This window comes from Stenella coeruleoalba, assembly GCF_951394435.1.
Source record: "Stenella coeruleoalba genome assembly, chromosome: 4".
NCBI classification, from domain to species: Eukaryota; Metazoa; Chordata; class Mammalia; order Artiodactyla; family Delphinidae; genus Stenella; species Stenella coeruleoalba.
Window position 1 is genome coordinate 132,836,110 of NC_137149.1, and position 22,250 is coordinate 132,858,359.

The 22,250-nt window shown below is 39.8% G+C and overlaps 1 protein-coding gene across 1 annotated transcript in view; it reads right to left on the bottom strand.

The window, feature by feature from the left end:
• Positions 1–6,736: 6,736 nt before the first annotated feature.
• The window catches only part of MTTP (microsomal triglyceride transfer protein), a 53,657-nt gene continuing 38,143 nt past the window's right edge, over positions 6,737–22,250 (bottom strand). The window contains exons 13-19 of the mRNA XM_079919609.1: positions 21,424–21,635; positions 19,177–19,274; positions 18,951–19,072; positions 17,364–17,591; positions 11,940–12,064; positions 9,508–9,678; positions 6,737–8,014 (exon numbers count right to left, since the gene is read on the bottom strand). Of these exons, the coding sequence (XP_079775735.1) occupies positions 7,843–8,014; positions 9,508–9,678; positions 11,940–12,064; positions 17,364–17,591; positions 18,951–19,072; positions 19,177–19,274; positions 21,424–21,635 (1,128 nt within the window). The 3' untranslated portion in view covers positions 6,737–7,842. The remainder of the gene's footprint in view (positions 8,015–9,507; positions 9,679–11,939; positions 12,065–17,363; positions 17,592–18,950; positions 19,073–19,176; positions 19,275–21,423; positions 21,636–22,250) is intronic.

Sequence of the window (22,250 nt, forward strand, 5' to 3'; positions counted from 1 at the left end):
ACCGGGGCTAGATTTCTTCCATTTTCTCCTGCAAACCCCTCTCTACCCTTTCCATCTTTGTGGATAGTCTGGGTCCATAGAAACTCTTGCCCCCTGCCTTGTGGCTGGTCTCGGCCAATGGGTAGCATAGGCAGGAGATCCAAGGGAGAAAAGAAAGTGAAGTCAGAATGTTTGTTTCCCTGGTTCCCTCCGGTGGAGGTGGTGAGGGCTGCTTGTGTCCCTTAATCCAAGGCCATCGGTCCACATGGCTTAGGCTCTTTGGGTTCCAGTGATCTCCCTTGACCTTTCCTTCTCCCTGTTGTTATGAGCCTGGAGGTGCTGTATCACCCTTGAGGTTTCCTTATATCCTGCCCTTATCTTTCTAAGGTTTATTAAGCTCTTCTCAAGTTACCCAGTTTGGATGTGCCATCAGTTTTATGCAGTGGCCCTGTTTTCTACAGGGATCCTGACAGAGAAAAAGAAAGAGACAGTGAGGGTGAAGGTGACTAAGAACATGCAGAAGTTTAGACACAGAGATGATATCCTGCTCCAGTCCTGAAGAAGGATAATGACTGAGTTGAGATGCAATCTTCTTCCCATATTTTCTTTGTTCTCAAAAATGTTGTACCTGTCACTTATGATATGGAGTCCTTCTTACTATTTTCTAGAAGAACTTTCTACCGGAACCTGCTTATTTTAAGGCTGAATTTTTGATTCATTCCATGCTTCCTCATGGAAATACTTATTCTTTTTCCTCGGTAATTATCACATTCACAGAGAACAAAGGCAAAGGAATTTGGTAAAGAAAGGATTGGTGAAATCTGAAGTCAATTTAGGCAAGTAGAGAAACGGATGAAAGTCATGTTTTTACAAAATATGAGAATAATCTTACAATGTGAAAGTAGTGTTTTCATGATAAGCAAATAAATAAGCCTGGTAATCTTCCTAAAACCCATTTTCCTCACGGATGAAAGTCCAGAAAATAGATTCACTCCATGGAGTAGTCATAACGTAACGCGTTGCTTTCTGTCAGGAGTTCTATCGGACCACACATTGAAAGTGAATATTAGTGAACACTTACTAAGTTCTTGCTGTGTACCAGGCGCTGGCGCATAACCTCACCTCATCCTCACAACAACCCATGAGGAGAGGCTCATTTCACAGATGTGAAAGCCTTGGCAGTTTATATAGTTTATATAGTTTATATAGCAGGACTATGTGGAAGAGGTGAGATTTCAGATATACAGGAGTATCTTACTCAGAATCGCCCTCACTACTGTCCTCCCCTGCTTCCCACTTTCCTGGATGCTGCATGTGAGAGGTGCAGATATCCCAGCCATACTGCACTAAGCCCTGAGAGTTAGAGAAGCACGACCACTGTGCTGTCTGACTAGTTGGAAGGTAGAGGTAGAAAGAACATGTAAACAAACCCCATTTTATTGAAACCGATCATAGGTAAATAAGAACATTGCGCACCACATCTCTAACATTAAAAACAACATTGATGGACTTCCCTGGTGGCGCAGTGGTTAAGAATCCGCCTGCCAATGCAGGGGACACGGGTTCGAGCCCTGGTCCGCGAAGATCCCACATGCCACGGAGCAACTAAGCCCATGCGCCACAACTACTGAAGCCCACACACCTAAAGCCCGTGCTCTGCAACAAAGAGAAGCCACCACAATGAGAAGCCTGCACACCGCAACGAAGAGTAGCCCCCGCTCAACACAACTAGAGAAAGCCCGCGCGCAGCAACAAGGACCCAATGCAGCCAAAAATAAATAAATAAATAAAATTTAAAAAAAATTGATGAAAGTGGAAAATAACATTTATCAAATGCTACTGTGTGCTCAACACTATACATGCATTATCTCAATGAATCCTTAAACCAACCCAGTGAAATAGGGATTATCATACCTATTTTAGAGATGACAGATAGAGTCATATACCCAAAATCATTCAACCAATAGGTAGCAGAACTGGAATTCCAAGCCAGGCCTCCCTGCCCCACTCCCCTGCTGGACCCACTGTCTCAGCTGACAACTAAATTAATGAGAAGAAGCAACAAAGCTGTGATCCATCTGAGTCTGGAACAGACTCTTAATGTCGGGATAGACATCTCGAATTCTGTTCCTCCTCCCTGTACAGGAGTGCATTTAGGCTATTTTGAATGTGTTTTAAGGTTTCAAATAAGTTTTTATGAATTTTAAAATATATTACTTAGTGAAAATAGAACCAGATCGTTGCCAAGTGATTTGAGCCTTCCTTTCAGGTTCGGGGGTTATTATTATCCCTCATTACTATCACCCTCACCGCCATCTTCACTAGCACCATCATCTTGGCTATGTCCACACTTACCACTTGCATTCAACCTTCAACCTCCAAGTTCGAACCAGGGCAATTAAGCAATAAAAAGAAATTAAAGATATTCAGATTGGAAAGGAAAAAGTAAAACAATCTCTATTTACAGTTGATGTGATCTTTTATATGGAAAATCCTTCTATCATAAGATATTAGAATAAGTGAGTTCAGCAGGGTTGCAGGATACATGATCAAATACAAAAAAAATTGTATTTCCATATACTTGCAATGAACAATCTGAAAGTAAGAAAACAATTCCATTTATAATAACATCAAAAATAATAAAACACTTGGAATAAATTTAACAAAAGAAGTGCAAAACTTATACTCTGAAAATTACAAAATGCTGTTGAAAGAAATTTTAAAAGATTGAAGTAAGTGGAAGGGTGTCTCACATTCATGGGTCTGGAGACTTAATATGGTTAATATGGTAATAGTTCTGAAACTGATGCACAGGTTGAATATAATCCTTATCAGAATCCCAGCTGGCTTTGTAGAAAGTGATAAGCTGATCCTAAAATTCATATGGTAACTCAAGAGACTCAGGATAGCCACAACAATCTTGAAAAAGAACAAAGTAGGTAGACTCACAAGTCCCAATTTCAACACTTACTACAAAGCAACGACAATCAAGAGAGTGTAGTACTGGGATAAAGATAACATGCAGATTAATGGAATAAAACTGACAATCCAGTGATGAGCATTTACATTTATAGTCAACTGATTTTCAACAAAGGTGCCAAGACTGTTTAGTGGGGAAAAAATAATCTTTCAACAAATGCTGCTGGGACAACCAGGTATCCTCATACAAAAAAATGAATTTGGGCCCCTACCACACATCATATAAAAAGATTAACTCAATATAGACCAAATACTTAACTTAAAGCTAAAACTATGAAACTATTAGAAGAAAACATAGGGGTAAGTCTTTGTGACCTTGGATTTGGCAGTGGTTGCTTGGATATGACCAAAAGTACAAGCAACAAAAGAAAACATAGATTACTTGGATTTCACCACAAGTTAAAATGCTTGTGCTTCAGAGGACATTATCAAGAAAGTGAAAAGACATCACACAGAATGAAAAAAAATATTCGCAAATCATATATCTGATAAGGGACTTACACCCCAAGTATATAAGGAACTCTTACAAGTCAATAATAAAAACAAATAATCCAATTTTTAAAAGGGCAAAGGATCTGAATAAATATTTCTCCAAAAAAATGTAATAATATGTAATGGCTAATAAGTACATTGAAGGATGCTCAACGTCATTAGTCGTTAGGGAAATGCAGATCAAAACCATAGTGAGATATCACTTCACATTCACTAGGATGGTTATAATCAAAAAGAAAGATAATAAAATTGTAGTTGTGGATGTGGAGACATCAGAACCCTCATATACTGCTGATGGGCGTATAAAATGGTGTAGTCACTTCAGAAAACAACCTAGCAATTCTTAAACAGCTAAACATAGGGTTGCCATTTGACCCAGCAATTCTACTCCTGGGTATTTACCCAAGAGAAATGAAAGCATATGCCCACACAAAAATCTGTACACAAAAGTTCATAACAGAATTATTCATAATAGCCAAAGGTGAAAACTACCCACATGTCCATCAGCTGATAAATGGCATATCTACATAATGGGATATTATTCAACTGTAAAAAAGAGTGAAGTACTGATACTAGCTGCAACACGGAAGAACCTTGAAAACATAATGCTAAGTGAAGGAAGCCAGTCAAAAAAGACCATGTAGTTATAAGATTACATTTATATGAAATCTCCAGAATAAAGCTATAGAGACAGAAAACAGATTAGTGATCGCCTCAGGCTGGGAGACTGAAGAGATTGGGGGTAGGAGCTAGGGGTACAGATTTCTTTTTGAAATGATGAAAATGTTCCCCAATAGATTGTAGTGATAGTTGTACAACTTTGAGACTCTACTATATTTATATATAATACCAAAAAATTGAATTCTACACTACAAGTGGATGAATTGCATGTGATGTGGATTGCATCTCAGTAAAGCTGCTATCAAAAAAATGAACATTTGTTGGTAGCACATTCAGACCTGCCTCTAGGGATGAAGCACCTTTCATGGAGGAAGGGACACAGGACACTTGGCAAAGAAAAATGTCGAGACCTGTGAGCGTACAAGGACTTCTGATGCTGTCAGAGAAAGAGACCTAGAACTACAGAGAACTACAGCCAGGCAATGACTCTCAGAACTTTGTAGCATAGCTTAAAGCTTTGTAGCCACTGTTCCAGGCTTGTTGTTTTCATAACTATTTGTATTCTTTTAGCACCATCTAGTTTTACCATTTCCTAGCTGAGAAAAGGTCTCCTGTGGGGTAAGTTAAGTGTCTTCTGTGCCCTGGTTTCTCCATCTGTAATTGTGCTGTCCAATTCAGTAGCCATTAGCCACATGTGGCTATTGAACACTTGAAATGAGCTAATCCAAATTGAGATGTGCTATAGGTGAAAATTATATATCACATTTCCAAGACCTAATCCTCTCCCCCAAAATAGAATATCCCATTTGATATGATAATACTTATATAGTGGGTTAAAAATAAATTACTAGGGCTTCCCTGGTGGCGCAGTGGTTGAGAGTCCGCCTGCCGATGCAGGGGACACGGGTTCATATCCCGGTCCGGGAAGATCCCACATGCCGCGGAGCGGCTAGGCCTGTGAGCCTGTGCTCCGCAATGGGAGAGGCCACAGCAGTGAGAGTCCCGCGTACCGCAAAAAAAAAATAAATAAATAAATAATTAAAGTTCATGTCACCTGTTTCTGTTTATTTTTTGAATATGGCCACTAGCAATTTAAAATTGCTTATGTTTATATTTATTAACATTTATATTACAAGTCTACATTTGTATTTATGGTTATTTTTAAACAGGTTTATATTTATAAACAGAAGTCAAAATTATCTGTGTTTACATTATATTTCTATTGGACAGTGCCAGTCTACAACATGGAAATAATAACGTTCCCCGTTAAATGTGGTTGTTGTGAAAATTAAATAATTTTTAATATACGTAAGATGCTTAAAAATACCTGACCCTTACAAGCGCTAAATAAGTGTTAGCTTTAAAAATGTATTTGAGGGTTTCCCTGGTGGCGCAGTGGTTGAGAGTCCGCCTGCCGATGCAGGGGACGCAGGTTTGTGCCCCAGTCCGGGAAGATCCCACATGCCGCGGAGTGGCTGGGCCTGTGAGCCATGGCCGCTGGGCCTGCGCGTCCGGAGCCTGTGCTCCGCAACAGGAGAGGCTGCAACAGTGACAGGCCCGCGTACCGCAAAAAAAGTAAAAATAAAAATGTATTTGAAGGTGGTCAGGTTCAAAGAAGCAGAGAGCAACTTTCCATGGGCAGTACATCTGTGAGAGACAGGGCATGACAGCAGCGCTTTGTAGAACAGCCAGGCTAAATCCTTCAGGTCTGCAAGGATAGGCTGACTGGGCACAGGGGCTCATGCCAGAGGGTCGTGAAGTTCCGAGACAGCCACCTCTGCAAAAGTCAGCCGTCTGGACACTGGTGTTTGAAACAGGTCAACAATAAGGATGCCAAGTAAGTCTTTCTGGTTCCAATACGTCATATAAAAGGTGAACTATCACCTTACTCCTCTTAAATTTGTCTCATTTATCTAGAAAGGAGTTAATGTTTGTTCTATGCTTCAGGTTTCTTTTTTCTTTGGAGCACGTTAGAGTTGGTAGGTACCATCCATTCTCCAAATAAGTGGCCATATTTGACTCAGCCAGGCAGACAAGCAGTTGGGAAATGGCATAACAGCAATAGCCATGACCCTGCAGTCATCACTCTTAAGTAAGCTCTTATTTTACGTACTAAGTAAGTCATTATCCCAGAAGCAGCTGTGATTTACTAAGTGTCACATGGGTGAGGTTCCTTAGCCCACAGCGTCTTCAAGCTCAGTGCCCTGGATCAACTTGCTTTTGCGGCAGCATGAGTATCTCTACAGAGCGCTTCCTCCAAGGCCAATGCCACCACCACCAAGAGTACCCCCGAAACCCTCCTGTTTTTATTCCTTTTTCTCTTCTCAATAACATAACAATACGTGTGCAGGTCCAGAGCTTTATAAAAACTGGGCTTAGAACTTGTTTTTAAGCTTGCCGGTCCTTAAGAGCTTCTGACTGCTTCTGCTGCTATTTTCAATAGCGTATTTTCCAAAGGGCTCTGACCACCTATTAGAGCATCTGGCCTGTTCTATAGAGCTTCAGAAGCTTAGCTGTATATGTGTCTGGGCTCAGAAAGTGGCAGGAACAGAGAAATACGGAAGACAAAAGCAATTCAATAGGAATTCCACATATTTATTTCATCACACATCATTTTAAATTTACAACTAGTGGCGGGCTAGCTAAACTTCCCGTGTGTGTGTGCATGTGTGTGTGAGTATGTGTGCATGTGTGTGTGTGTGTGTTTAATGGACAAGTGAGCACCTGTTATCTGTTTTGGGCCTGTCGCTATCAAAACATGTATCTGTTTTGTCAGTAAATATTTGAAAATGGTTAACGTGGCTCTTTTAATTTGTACAAATAGAGACACTCTTTTCTTGATTTCATTTTTTAGAAGTCCAAATCCATCAGGTTCTCAAAGCATTATTAAATTCTCTCGGCCATTCTGGCTTTTGTAGACTGCAGTCCAACAGACTGGGACTTCCACCACAAAACAGTTGAGTGAAAAATAAAATGATGAATATTTGAGGATGTCCCTTATAAAGGACAGTGAACCACATTATAGTCTCAAAGAGATACAGCACAAGAAAAAATCTAATGGAGTTCCTGAAATTAATATTTCTAATTCTGATATGCTGAGTCCGGCATTTTTGTAAGGCAGAAGGCAGAGGACTCACTAGCTTTCTTCTAGCGATCTGACTACATGGCCAGCAGAAAGGAGAGATGGTATGTGTTCATTCTGTGTGCCTCCTACCTCAATACTCAATAAAACTAACAGAAGAGATAAATATTAATTCCTGAAGATGGCTGCCAAAGGCCATTAAAAGTCTTATCCCTTTCCTCCATGCTCCCCTCTCCAAGAAAAAAAGGTCTGTTTTTTCCTGATTGGGCATGTTTCATAGAAACAAGCTGTGTAAGGTTCTACCAAGGGCTTCATATACATTGATTGAAAATTGTTGAAACAAAATTGTGCTCTCCTGAATGTGTGTCTGTGTGTCTTATTTTTTACAAACAATAGTTTCTTCTTAGGGAAGAACTATTTTCATAGTACTAAATGTGATTTGAGAGAGATACAATAAAACTAAGAATGCTACTAAAAGTGTCACATAGGTTGGCTCAAAATGACACTGTAGGTAGTACTGAATGATTCAGGCCCAAGCTTAATTATGTGAGGTTTTTCACTGCTTTTTACAAAAGCTCTTAAATACAGGTAAATATGTAAACACTGTGCTCTCAGAGAGCAAGTACTTAGGCACGTCACATCGTATCCCTTCCGGGGAGATGGATTCCAGTGAAACAGCCCCATCAGTTTCAAAACCAACTGCTGGAACTACTCTCTGGTTGAGGAGGAAACACCACCTTGCACATCTCAGAGTTCTCTTGGTGCAGCGGGAATTCAGATCCCGCTACTAGGCTTTCTTTTCTCTTCCGAGAGACATAACCTCTGCCTGTGGACAGCCTTTCATACTTTGTCTCAAATTGCCTGCATAATAACAATAATAACAAAATTACACACATATTAAAGTCACCCCACCCCCGTCAGAGCCAAGTTATTGAGTGAACACTTGAAGCTTCTGTTTCAAAGCGATTTGAGAAAGGATGTGAGTACCAAAGACGACTAGCTTTCGTTCCCACGAATGGGGTGATTGTTTTCTTCGCGTTTCTCTTCACACTCCTGGGATACGGGAGTGCTGTTACTCATTCTTCTGGAATGAAGGACCAAATGTCTCGCAGCTTTCTGCAGAGGCTGCTAAGCTTTGCAGGACTTGCTATGTCCCCCACCCTCATTCCAGGAGCCCCACCTCTGGAGCATTCCCCTTTTGAGAAAGGAGCAAATCCAACTGGAGTTAAGCTGAGAATGCTGACAGGGAAACATCCCCAGAGCCCTGGCCCAAGTGAAATGTGGAACCTAACCAGTTAGCCTTGTGCCTGGGCTGCTGGTCACTGCATTTTGACCATTGGAAGGTTGATTTTCTAAAATGTATTAATGGAGGTTTATTCTAGACATAGGTTAATAAATTAGCAACAGCTTAATGTACTATAATCTACAATCTTTTCTTCTGTAAAAACATAACCTGTTCATATTTGTACTTACATCATCTAGCATTCCTTACATGGATCATGAAATTAAAAAAATAAAGAAAGAAGGTGCTTAACTCTGCCCTACTTATCAAAGGAGATAATGTAAAACATGGTTCTCTGTTTTAAGTATACAGATTCCCTTCATGGTTAAGCGTGCATGTCAAGGCGACCTCTACACCCACTACAGAAAAGTCAGTGCTCCCTAGACCCGAAGCATCCTACTTCCTCACTATAGTATTATTAGAATAATTGTTACAAAATTCAAAGGGCACAGTGTAAATGAAAAGCTCTAGAGTGGATAAGGTGTTGGGAAAACTACATGGACCGTTATATATTTAGTTTCTGGGACACTAAGTACTCTACTAAAAGGCTTTTTTTTTTTTTTTTAAATTCAAAATCCCAAAATCTTAAGCTTGAGCCAAAACTTAAACCAGGTCAAGTTGCTGTTGTATGGATTACCTAAAAATTGTGATGCATTTGGGCTCTTAAACCAGGGTAAATGATCGTCAGATGTTCTGTCTTGAACTTTCTGTCCAAGAGACAACTGTGAAGATAGCTGATAGTAAATATGCATCTCGTGCTTTTGCTGAAACTGTGTGGCAATTCTTACGGTAAATCAAATCCCTTTGTTGCCTTGATAAATTATTTCTGGGCTAGAATATGATATTATCTCCAGAATCAAATGAACTAGTCATTACAGTTTCTTGGTATCCTAGAAACTAACTTTTTTTTTTAGTCTTATCAATTATTCTTTTACTCATTTAAAGAAAAGTCATGTTTCACTGGGTTTTTACCATTTTCCTTTAATTTCTGTAACGGAATGCTCAAAACTGGGTGCAAGTTCCTGGTGAACTGGGGCTGGCCCTGGAACATTCCATAAGCACTGCTTCTTACCTGTACGGAATTCCATCCTTGTCCATCTGCAGGCACACTAAGAAGGGGTACTGAGAAAACTGCACCGTGGAGATAAACTCCAAGCTTGCTTCTGTTTCCACACCAACTTCCAGGCCAGTTTTCACAAAAGAGGAGTCCACTGTGATGTCACCAGTTATTACCACAGTTACCCTAAGAATTGAACAAAATAAGCTGTTAATCACATTTAACTGTGCTGAACTAACAGACCACAGGGTCTGAATTTCTCATGCTGATAACTGGAAAGAAACACTTAAGGGACTAATAGGTGACCTAAATGTGCTTAGAAGTCTGTCGGTAACCAGGAACTGGTTTGTCCCAGCAATTGGGCAGTGAAGTTTTGCCCTACTCCTGAGTCCTCCCCCAGCCTTCAATTCTAGATGTGGGAATGAAATGTCTATCAGGCATTAATGTTTGGTATGGGCATACCAAGAGCCATGATGAAAACATGCCTGGGACCTGGTCCTATCAGGAAGTCAGAAATACCTGTGTTATCTTAAAACAAAGTATAAGCTCACCCAGAAGACAGTTGATGTTTACAACAATTTTCTTGGTAACTATCTCTCTGTTGGCTTCTATGTAGCTACCTTAATTCCATTTCATTACTTTCTCCAAAGGGTCTCTGATGACAGAAGTCTATGGTTGCCAAGATATTTGAAAAATACAGTATCACAAAGAACCATTCCTACAGCATGTATATTGGGTGCCCCAGAAAGGACAGATATCATAGGTTCTCCAGTGATCACCTAGACAGATTGGATTGACTAGGATAGAGGCTTGGATGAAAATGAAGAGGATAAACAATCCTAGTAGAAGGCTTACCTCTAGGACTACTCTAATTTAATTGTAGACTTTAGATGAAATCAGAGCTGTACGTTCGTGCTCTTTTAATAGGCTACTAATTTTTGCTGCGCTTCTCACAGCACACCTGCTGCTATTGCCAGTGCAAAAGTAGGTCAGAGGTGGTATCATTTAAATCCCTGAATCCTTTTCCCTGAATTCATTAAATCCCTGAATACCTTCTAATATCTTACACTCAACAAAGGCTTAAGAGATATTTTTTAAATGAACAAATGGAAAATTGAAGATGAATTGGCTATAATGTGGACACTGGCAGACACTTAGGGATACCGTGTCTCTTTTAAAAAGCCAGAAATTTTTGTTGTAGCTGTTGTTGATTTTCTTCTGAAAATAATTCAGTTCAGTTTAATTTGGGTAAACTTCTGTCTAGAAAATACATCAAAAAGATGACCAAGATGACTGATGCAGTGGGAAGCCCTAAATTATATTGCTTATCACTCTGAAAGCCTCTCCCATTTCTCATTCTTTGGTTCCTTTTAGTAACAGAGGGTCACCTTTCATGTTAAATGTGCCACCTTTTGATTTTTCTCAATTCCTTCATCCATTGTTCAAAATAAACTAAAAATCTAATTTTAGCACTCCTATCTCACCTCTGCCCCACTGTATTTTTAAATATCCAAAAAGTAAAAATCAATTGCATTTTCGTGTTCTTTTCTTCAGTATTACAACAAACAGAAGAATAATTCTTTTGATTATCACATTGGTTCAAAGACATTGTTTTAAGTTCAATCACATTGGTTCAAAGACATTGTTTTAAGTTCAAAATAAAACACTTTCATTTGATCTGATGGGTCAATTAGAAAAACTAAAAGAGCGGAGAAAATTCTGTTTAGAAAAATGAACACTAATAGAAACACTTAAGGACTCAATGTTTAAGACTTAGATTCTCACAAAAGTGATCATCTTTTTATTTTTCTCCACTGAAGACAGCAAAAGAGGAAAGATTTTAAATCCCAATGAGAGGTATAAGCTAAAAAGAATTGCTTAAAAGTAAAGTCTTCTGACAGCATTGTCAACTACCAAGAGAAGATGAACGTCTCATCCACTGTGCAAGCTGCCCGTGGATGTCTTTAAAAGTGAAGAGATCCTTGGCTGAGTCATATTAGGTACCTAGCTGCTCATAAGACGCTATGGAAAGAATGACTTCCCATGGTTACTCCCTACTCTACGATTTAATGATTACAAACAGAAAGCACAGATTTCAAGAAGTCGGAAAGTTAAACAATTCCGAAAACATCTCTCTGCATATAGAGAACAGACTTGTGGTTGCCAAGAGGGAGAGGGGGTGGGGGAGGGGTGGACTGGGAGTCTGGGATTAGCAGATGCAAACGATTATATAGAGAATGGATAAACAACAAGGTCCTACTGCATAGCACAGTATATTCAATATCTTGTGATAAACCATAATGGAAAAGAATACGGAAAAGAACTATATATATGTATAACTGAATCACTTTGCTGCACAGCAGAAATTAACTCAACATTGCAAATCAACTATATTTCAATAAAATTTTTAAAAAGCTTTATCTCTGTGGTTCTTTACATATGCTTACCGATTTTTCACTCGGGTCTTAGACTCACGATACCACAGGCTAAATTCCATTGAACCTGAAATATCAATAGCCAGACCACCCTGCACATCCATATTTGCCTTCAGTCCAGATTGCAGCTGAAGCTCCTAGAAACAAAAATATAGAATAACAGTGAGAAGAAGAAGAATTAGAAGAAGGAGGAGGGAAGGGGGAGGGGCACAATGTAGCCAGCCCCCTTTCCAAAGGCACATTCAACCTCCGGCTGTAGGTAATACCATTTGAGTTGTGTTAACATTGAAGTCTTTCTCTAGGCTTGGAAACACATCCTAACCTTGATCACGGAAGTAGATTATTGATTTGCTAAATTATCTAGTCAATTACAATACTAAAGAAGTGAAGTGTCAATTGACAAGGGTGCTTTCTTTCAATCTTTGCCTCACTTTGGGAGGGGCAATGGTTCTCAAAGTGTGGTTCCCTGACAAATAACATGAGCATCCAGGGAACTTGTTAGGAACGGAAGCCCCATACCTATTGAATTAGAAACTCTGAGGGTGGTGCCCAGAACTCTGTGTTTTAATAAGCCCTCATGTGCTTCTGTTGCACCTAAATTTGAGAACCACAAGACTAGGCAAAATGAAAGCATATCCGTCAGAAATCCAGTGTGGCTTTGGAGTGGAGGGTGAGGCTTTGGGATAGATGATCTCTTGAAGTCCTTTACCACTTCTGTGTCAAATATAGTAAACTGCATCCTGCTGGTAAATGAAAGGCAGGATCAAAACTGCCGGTGCAGTATACAAGTTCCAGGAATTGCCTAGGAAAGGAAAGCTAGGAAAGTAAGGCAAGGCGACTTAACTAAGCCATAATACACTATTGTTTGACATTTGGAATGACACCAAAATAACAAAAAGGACCAACATGAACTCCACGGCATATTCCAGAGGGACAGTACTCATTTACGAACATAGTCCGTCCTCAGTAATTTTGTAGTTGTCTGGAAACCATTGTTTTATGCTGTTTGCCAGCATTTATCCTTTAAGTCTTGCAATTCTATGTACATTAGACGGGGTGATGTTGGCTGAAAAATTCTCCAGCTGGATTGGAATCAGATTGCCTTGGGACAGTGTTTGAAATGATAACGGTTCTGGGAAAAAGGCTCAGTACCTTTAATTTTGATATTCCTCCAAAGATCTTAGGTCCACAGCAACTGGCAGCGTGACTCACTTCTTTACGTAACTGCCCTATTCAGACCAAATAAGCCATGCTTTCACCAACTATTAATGCCGCAATTTCACTTCCTAGAAAGTACTGTGTTGATCATTGATCTCCCTGAATTTTCTCCAACTTTCAAAAAAATGTGGCGAGAAATCTCAATCGTAGAACTTGGTTTACTAGAAAAGTCTGATTGTGGCATGAAACTACCTTTAGTCTGAAAGACACTTGGACGAAAGCATGAGGTTCTCAACACAGAGCTCGGGCCGTATTAGGAGACAGCCCTAAGGATACTTACTGCTACATTAGGTCCAGAACAAAATGTGGTGGTGGTGGGATGCAGGGGTTACCTCAGGCATCATAACTGATATGAAGGAAGACAAACTATCCTGAGAAAACCACGATAATCATGTCCCAATTGTAACCTATGCCCATGAACTGCAGAACCAAGATGTGAGTTCTGCACTTGCACTGTTACTGTCATTGTTTCCAAATTGGCCCTATTGTATGCCCTGCCTCAAAAGTACTTCCTTATTTGGATCATATTCTCTCTTCCCCATTTGAAAACTATAATCTTCTTAGTCCACCTAACTCGGCAGAGGTCTGTGATGTGGACTTTAGCCTTCCCACTGGCCATACATTACGTGGATGTCAAAACACACCAACTGCCATGGAAAAGAACATTTCACAGCTATTAAACAAGGTGCCTTTTGTGGGGAGAGAGCATTTCCACTGCAGTGTGGGTTTTGAGGAGTGCCTTGGCTTTCCGGGAATATTCCACTTCTCTCCTGCAAAGGGATCGTGGAAGAATTCTTATGCATAGTCACAGAGGAATTTGTTTGCCCCCCCCCCCCCCCCGCAATAGAAGGACAGACCACTGACCCCTGTAGAAGGACAAACCACTCTTTCCTTCATGAAAGGGACTAAACCACATAGTGCAGTGGTTCTAATTTTTGAGGGGTGTCAAATAAGTAGAACTAACAGCTTTTGAGCACCTACTGTGCCCCCAAAGCTCTACATTTTTTATCTCATTTAATTCTCATACAAATCTTCCATGGTGGGCATTATATCTGAAGACTGAAAAGAAAAATTAGGCTTGGAGGCTGCATGTGGAGCTAGAATGAATACCCAGACTGTCTCTCGTGGGGAGACTTTTCTACTACCATACATGCATAGCTAGCAGGAAATCATAACTGTCATTTGTCTCCTAGTGTGCAAGGAAGCCTGTTCTGAGAAATATTGCAAACAAGATAAAGCATAGGCTTATGTCCTTGTGTCACCAAGAGGACATATTTATTTAAATCCTTGTTTATGAACCAGAAGAATAAGATACTGGAGCTTTGTATTTGTAGCTAATGTGACCCCTTTGATCTTTTACTTCTGGGCCTAAAGGTGTTTCTTACAGCTCAGACGCTGATATTTTGACAACTCATCCCATTGCTCCCATTCAGGAAAATATGTTCTTTGCTGGCTAAAGAGGATCCCCCTGTTAATCTGACTTTATCAGACATCCTTCTCTGAAGAGTAATCCAGTTAGCTGCAAAAAGAGAGCGAGAGAGTAAGCACAGAGTAATTCCATCTGCCCTGGCGTTTGTGACCGGTCATCCGCTGCCAACATTTCCTTCAATGTCAGCACTTGACCTAGAGTGGTATGTGCCCCTGAAGCTAGGATGGCATTACTGGAGTGCTCTGCAGAGCCGGGGAGACTCAAACAGTATATTTGTATAATAAACTCAGATCTGCCAAATACTCCAATCTAAATGACACTGGCATTGGGCTATGTTCAATAACTAAGGGAAGACCTTTCTCTTAGAATATGCCTGCAGTGCCCTAGCTTAATGAAGACAAAAATCATGCAAGATAAATCTAGATCAGGGGTTGGCAAACTATGGCCCGCAGGCAAATCTCGCCCACTGGCTATTTTTGTAAATAAAATTTTATTGGAACACTGCCACGCTCATATGTTAATATATCACTTATGGCTATTTTCACTCTACAATGGCAGAGTTGAGTAGTTCAACAGAGACCATATGTCTCACAGAGCCTGAACTATTTACTTTCTGCCCTTTACATAAAAGTTTGCCAACCCTGACCTAGGTTATTACTTATCTTTGCATCAAGATTTATACCCCCATTCAGACTATTAGGCATTGCTGTTGGGTAGGTGAGTACGTACAGGTGGTACTGAACTGTTATTATTCCTGCATCTTAAAATGTGGACTACTTTCTCAGCACTCTTATGTCTTCTTCAGAGATTCTTGCATTAAGAATACATCTCTCCAGAGGTAATACTTCAATGGAAAAATGCAGTATAAAATTATAATATAATTTGAGAACAATTTTTCTTCTGTGACTTTGAGGATTAAGGGGCATGAAACGCATTGCTGGTTGTCCTTCTTTTCATTCATATTAACAGAAACACAGTTTTGTTCAGAGTGTCAATACAACCATTGAAAAACTATATTTACTAGCTTCTCTTGCAGCTAGAGATATCCATATGGCATAGTTTGGGTCAATAAAAAAGGACTTCTTTTTGTAGATGCTTATCTTTTGTAGAAATAGTACTTGCAGGACAGTTCTTGAAAAAGAGTCTCAGACTCTGCTGCACCTTACCCTTCTCTCTTCCTTCCTGGAATGAGAGTTAGTGCTGGAGGTGCAGCAGCCATGTGATAGTCATGAGGTGACAAGCATGAGGTTGAAAACCACAAGTAAAGATGGCCAACCTGAGGAAAACGAGTCTGGATCCTAACAATATCTTAGGGTTTCCATATCAATCCTGGATTACCTACTTCCAAATACTTGTAACATGATAAAAATCAAACGATTTGGTTAAGCTACCCCAAACTGGCTTCTTTTGTTATATACAGCTATCCTGAACTGTTATGAGGAATAATAAAGATAGGGAATTAGCATCTAGTTTCAACCAATGATGTTCTGGTGGAGTTTTAGTAAATCTGATATTTAAGGTCACTCCCAGATCTTAAAATCTATGATTTCATAACCAGAATCCAACAAATCAAGATCCTCAAATTATCCGGCAAAGAACAAAGCTGATAAAAACTGTGAATCATCTGTTCCAGATGCCTCACTTTATGAGTAGCAAATCCTGGTTTAAAGCTATTAAGTAACCGCCCAAGAACACACAGAAAGTAAGTAGTGAAGGCAAAGTCAAAACTAGGCTATTACTTATGAATTTATTAAACCACAAAAGCAAACTTCCCAAGCAAGTCCTATAGTCTATAAATTTTAATTTAATAATTATAAATCAGAGTGCAAGTGATCACTTTAAGGAGTTCCCATAAGATCCTTTTTTAGCAAATATTCCATTTTTATATTGCTATGCTTAGTAAGGCAGGAAATGTCAAGCCATTAAAGAAAAAAATTTTAAGCATCAAACACTCAAACTCAAAGGTTATTCAGATTAACCCTTTTCTGTTTCTCAAAAAATTCCATGAGGCAGCCCACTCCCATCTCACAGTCACCTGGTCACCTAAATCTTACCACACAGAATATAGTATTGTCGTACCTTAGTACAGTAATGTAAGATTTAGGGGTGAAGCAAACTGAAAACTATTCTGAAGAATGCAGGTCAAGTGAATGAAAGTAATCCTACCCTTTAACAATGAGTGAACCTTTGTAAGCTCTGTGAACATGAGAATTTGGGGCAGGGTCTCCATTAAACGTGTGGTTGGTGTCAGTGGTTGCTTGTGTCTCTACGAATTTGGCAGGGATGATGCACTATTTGGATCTTACCATTGTTGTCGTGACAAATGTCATCAGTAACTATGAAGCCATGTAGTTTAGCTCTTGCCTTCAGAAAAAAATATCATCTAAGCCCTTGTGCCTAGGAAAGCCAAGTGAAGAGATAAGGCCATCTCTTCTCTGTTGAATCCTAGGTTATTTTCTCCATAATTTCTTGTCTCTGTTCACATCGGTTACCCCCCACCCCCACCTTTTAGTTCTATGGAGATATAAATGACATTATATTATACTCATGTTGAGTACTTCTTCTTTTGCCTCAACAGTGAAAAGATGACTTAATCAGATAATACAGACAAAAGAAAACACATTTACCTGTAGCAAAAGAGAAAAAGAGAAAGGGCAATAATACCAAGAGGTTCAAATGCTTTGAATGTGAGTTCCAAGGTAGGTGGAACTTTGTCTTGTATCCTCCAAGCATGGAGTACATTTAAAGCATGCCTGGTACATTCAGTAAACAGTTGCAGAATGAATTACCTGGGAATGATCTATTAGCAGAATAAGTCCTTTCACCACACTCATAGGGTCGCTAGTTGCTGACAGCATTTTGGCCATCAAATCACTGTATCCGTTGAAAAAAGTGACAGGTCTGAGCTGAACATCAAAGAGGAGGGCTGACAAGCCAGCATAGGAGTCAAGGTTCTCCTCTCCTTCATCGGGAGTGGCTGCAATTAAGGTCTCCAGTCCTTGGGCTTCAATGACCACCTAGAGAAAATGGATATAGCATTCATGACACTAGCTCCATGCCTGTTCTGTACGTGATGATGAGCTGACAACTAGAACTTTCCCAGGGGTCAAAAACTCAAACATTTGCAGTTGCTAGGCAAAAACAAAACAAAAACAACTCCAGGCCTGAATATGAGTTCGTTTTCTTCATTTACTCCTCACAGCCACCCTTTGGGGTTCATATGATTTGTATCCATTTTGCAGATGAGGCCAAAAAAAAAGCTCAAATGGCAGAGGTAATTCTCAAACCCCTTCTGTCTGACTGCAATGACCATGAGCTTTCCATTTAATGGCGTCATCCTAGAGACTCAGTCTCTGCAGAACTGTCGTACATGGTGGATCGGCTATCTTGTAGAGCCCCTAAAAAGAGGCAGAGAAGTGTTGGGACAGTCTGCCCTATGAGAGGATGTGGAACTCTCTAAGCCATGACTCACACCTTTCCACATAAAACTTTCTCCAGTAAAAGAAAAGATGATGAATGCTATGAGGAGCCTCACATCCTGATCTCTGCCACACACAGGAATCCTACAGATTCTCTGTCCTCCACACCCAGCACCTTAGCCACTGGGCATTTGGCATTTCAGAATGCATATCAGAAAACAGATGGTGATTCCTCAGGACAGAAAGCATAGTATCCTAACTAGATTCCTACCAAAGGTGTAGTAATACAATATTGATAAGATCTCAAGTTTATATACATTGCATCGTTTTTAAAGCTTAAATGAGCTTATTGAGAAGGCTATAGTTTGATATGCATAAAAACTATAAAGAAAGTATATTTCACAATTAGGAAGCCTTTAGAGATTGTCACCACATTTGGGGTAAAACTAAAGGGATGGAAGTCAGCCAGTTGTCAAATGCCTACACTTTATTCTTTTCTCTCTTAGCAATATTGAAAAAATATAGATTGACTCTTTGGAGAACCATATTCTATCATGAAAGCTTTTATTATGGGGAATCAGTCTCTTCATAGAAACACAAAGAGAAGGAAATATATTCTATAACTAAATATCTGGAGCTCCAGGGAATATATCTATGGATAAAAACAGTTTTTAAAACATACATGAGAAATACTGGCATGACTTCAATTTTGTGACTATGTGTACCTTTGAAAAAACTATGGATGTTTGGCAAGTCCAGTGACTCAAAACATATAAGTTTTCAAGTTCATGTTTGAAACTCTCTCTGGGACTGTAAACCATACAGCCTCTTGCAGATGATGATAGATCCACCATTAATTTATGCGTTCTATAGTGTTATCATTAGTATATATTTTATTTTACTGCACACTAACCTCTTACATACTTTAATAAGCAAAATTAATGAAACATGAGATACCTGAATACTATGAAGAGGATTTTTCCTAACGTACTGAAAGATGTTCAGGTTACTTCTCCTTAGAATGCCAGAACCAGAGTAAAGAATGTCAAGACTGTAAGTAGATGCCGAATGGGGACTACCTAAGGACAAAAAAAAAAAAACAAACCTGTAATTTAACAACAGTTCCAGCAATACCGAGCAGGGGACGGAGCAGGGAGGGAGAACCCCTTTTTGGGTTACGTACGTTCTATGTAGCCAGTATAGGCAGAAGAGGATCCACTCTTGGAGAAACGGTCATAATTATGAGCAAACATTTCCTTCAGAACTCGACGGACCATTTTGCTGTAACACGTAAAAGGAAAAAGCTGCACATTCATGGTAATGGCTGTTTCCCAGGTCAGATTTGGAAAGAACCCAAATCCTCAGTGGAAAAAAAGAGGGGGCCAAATTTTCCTCATGCCACTCCAAAACTGGGGAGGCGCCAGCTGGAGTACCAGCATCAGGATGAGGGCTTTCCCCTCCATTCCTCGGATATTTGAAATTCAGTTTGGTATCAAAATGACAGCGAGGCGAGTTCAGCCAGCTATGAGATGGCTTAAGCTGACTGATGGACACACCTCAGGAGTGGAAAACACATGTTCTTTGAATCATCGTGGTTCTATTGTTAAATAGTAGATACTTTTAAGGAAAGTTGTACCAAACTGGAGAGGTTGCCCAATATTTCTTTAAATGTTTTCCTACACCCTCTAATGTTATCACTGGCTAATGATATATAACAGCAAATTCCCAGGAATTTCTTCTATATTTGTTAGTTTTCACTTAAAGAAACATCTCAGTAAAAGCCAATAGTCTCCTCTAAAGTAAGTCTTAAACCTGACCCCATACCTCTATTTTATCTACTTAACTAATTAGTGTTGAGATATTTCCATTCCTGACTACTTAACACTAATCATATCAGTAATAATAAAATTATAACAACTCAGCAAAAACGAAATCAAAATAACCAACCAAAGAAATCTGGACCTAGTTCTGAGGTAGAACATCACTGAGAGGAAGAATGGTTATCTTATAGGTTTTTCCCCCAGTATCACTAGATTATAAGATTTTAGCCTGAAAAAGGAAAGATGAAGAGTAGTCCTCAAATATTCAAAGGGGCTGCATGTGGTTGAATGATTAGATCTCTTCCACTTTGCTTCAGGAATAAAATCTGGGCCAACAGAAGATTTCAATTATGCAAAGCAGTAATGGAGAGAGTCTCTAAATGATGACACAAGTTCCCTCAGAGGTGGTGACCCTCCCACCACTGGAGAGGTGCAAGCAAAGTCTGGACACCACCTGCCAGGAGACTAGACCCCCTCACTGGAGAGAGATAGCAAGCGAGGGGGCCTCTGAAGTCCCTTCCAACTCTGATGCTTTCAGTTTTGAGAATCTGACCTGCCGTGTTCGCAATGGCTTCCTCATGTTTCCCAGGCTGCTCTCTACTCCGCTGCTTCCTCTTTACTGTCCCCTGAATCACTAGGTTCACAAGACAATGGCAGCAAATACACCCAGGATCTCCCCCACAGAGTCTCACAAAAGCAAAGCAATAGAAGGAGAAATCAAATGCATTTGACCAGGTACACATGGCTGCAGAGAGAATTTGTTTCTTTTCTGCATCTCTGATCTGCTTCCCCCTGCTTCCTTACTTGCCCTGCTCCTTTGTCTGTACTTACTCCTCCTGTTTCTTTTCCCTTCAGTCTTACTCCTTGTTTCTTTCCTTCGATCTTTACTGCCTTTTTTTCCATTTCCTTTCTCCTATTTCCCACCCTCCCCCCATGTCTGTTTCCCTTTTCAACTGGGAACACGCAAACATGATCCTTCCTGAAGGCAGTGCTTGGCATGTAACTCAGGGGAAATGGAGCTTCCTTCCCTGGCCCTCTGATTTCAGTGAGGAAAAGGGACAGCAGTGAATTTGGGAGAAGAGACTTGGGAACTGGAAGGAAGATGATTCCAGTGAGTAACTGAGAGCAATGAAGTCTGCTGATTACATACTTCGTACTTTGAATAGTCCTAAAACATGGGTCTTGTCTAAGGTTTTAAACTCAAATGGTAAATTCATTTAACCTGTGATAAATGAGGCTTCAAAGATTCCTAACATTTGGAAAGTTAAGATGAAAGACCATTTGGTGGGAACCTACCTCATTTTATGATGCTAGTTATAAAAATAGTCCTACTGAAAATACAGTTGGATTTTAAAACATTGCTAACATTTGGCAATATGATGTTACCAGACCAAACGGGAGACCTAGAGTAAAAAAATCATACCCAGAGTTCCAAATCACAGTGCCAAAGTGAAGTTGTTTAATCTGGCCCTCCAAATAGTTTTGGCAAACTCTCTGGTTTTATGCAACATAACCCAGCATAAAGACCACACCATTATTATTAGCCACACATGTACCACATCAATATACAAATAAGCTTCGATAAGCAGAGATGGGGCACTGCTTCATACCTTGCAGGCGTTTCAAAACGTAGGATGTCTTGGACAATGGAGAGCATGTATTTATTCATTTCTTTGGGAAGCTCCCCAATAGAGAGGAGGATGTTTTTTACTTCCATGTAGGATGGATTGTTATTTAAAATGATGGCAGCTGCAGTAGTGCGCACAGTCTTTTCATGAACTTTATGATTCTGGTGGTATATCCTGTTCATAGTCTTCTTCACCTGTTCATAAGATGTTCAAGCTTAGTTAGTGCACATCTAGATTTTTTAAATTGATATCGGGCAGGAAGAGTTAACGCTCATAAAATAGACATGTGTTCCAATATTTCCCATATTCTTTTGCACTTATGTTGGGGTCATAGTTCTGGCTAATGGACCATGAACGGAATCACTGTGGGTAACTTCTGGGCCAACGCAGTTAAGAGCTGGTGTATCTTATTCCTCTCTCTCTTCTACTACGGTAGTGAGCTCAGGGCCACATTTTCTTTTACCTACTTTAGCCATAGAGTGGATGAGAAGCTGAGATTTTTGAGTCTTGTTTGTTATTGCAGCATATCATGGTATTCCCTAACAACCACAGAATTTTCAAAGACACTACTGCCACATGGCAAAGGGGCTCTGGAGAGAAATGGCTATATGAACTTACATTTCCTTACAATGAGGTACCTCAGAATTTTCCCTTCTTCTTTTTAATTAATAGACTTTTTATTTTTTAGAGCAATTTTAGGTTCACAGCAAAATTAAGCTTAAAGTATAGAATTCCTATATACCTCGTGCTCCACATGCCTCCCCTCTCCCCCCAACATACAACCTCCTCCTGTATAACATCCTGCATCT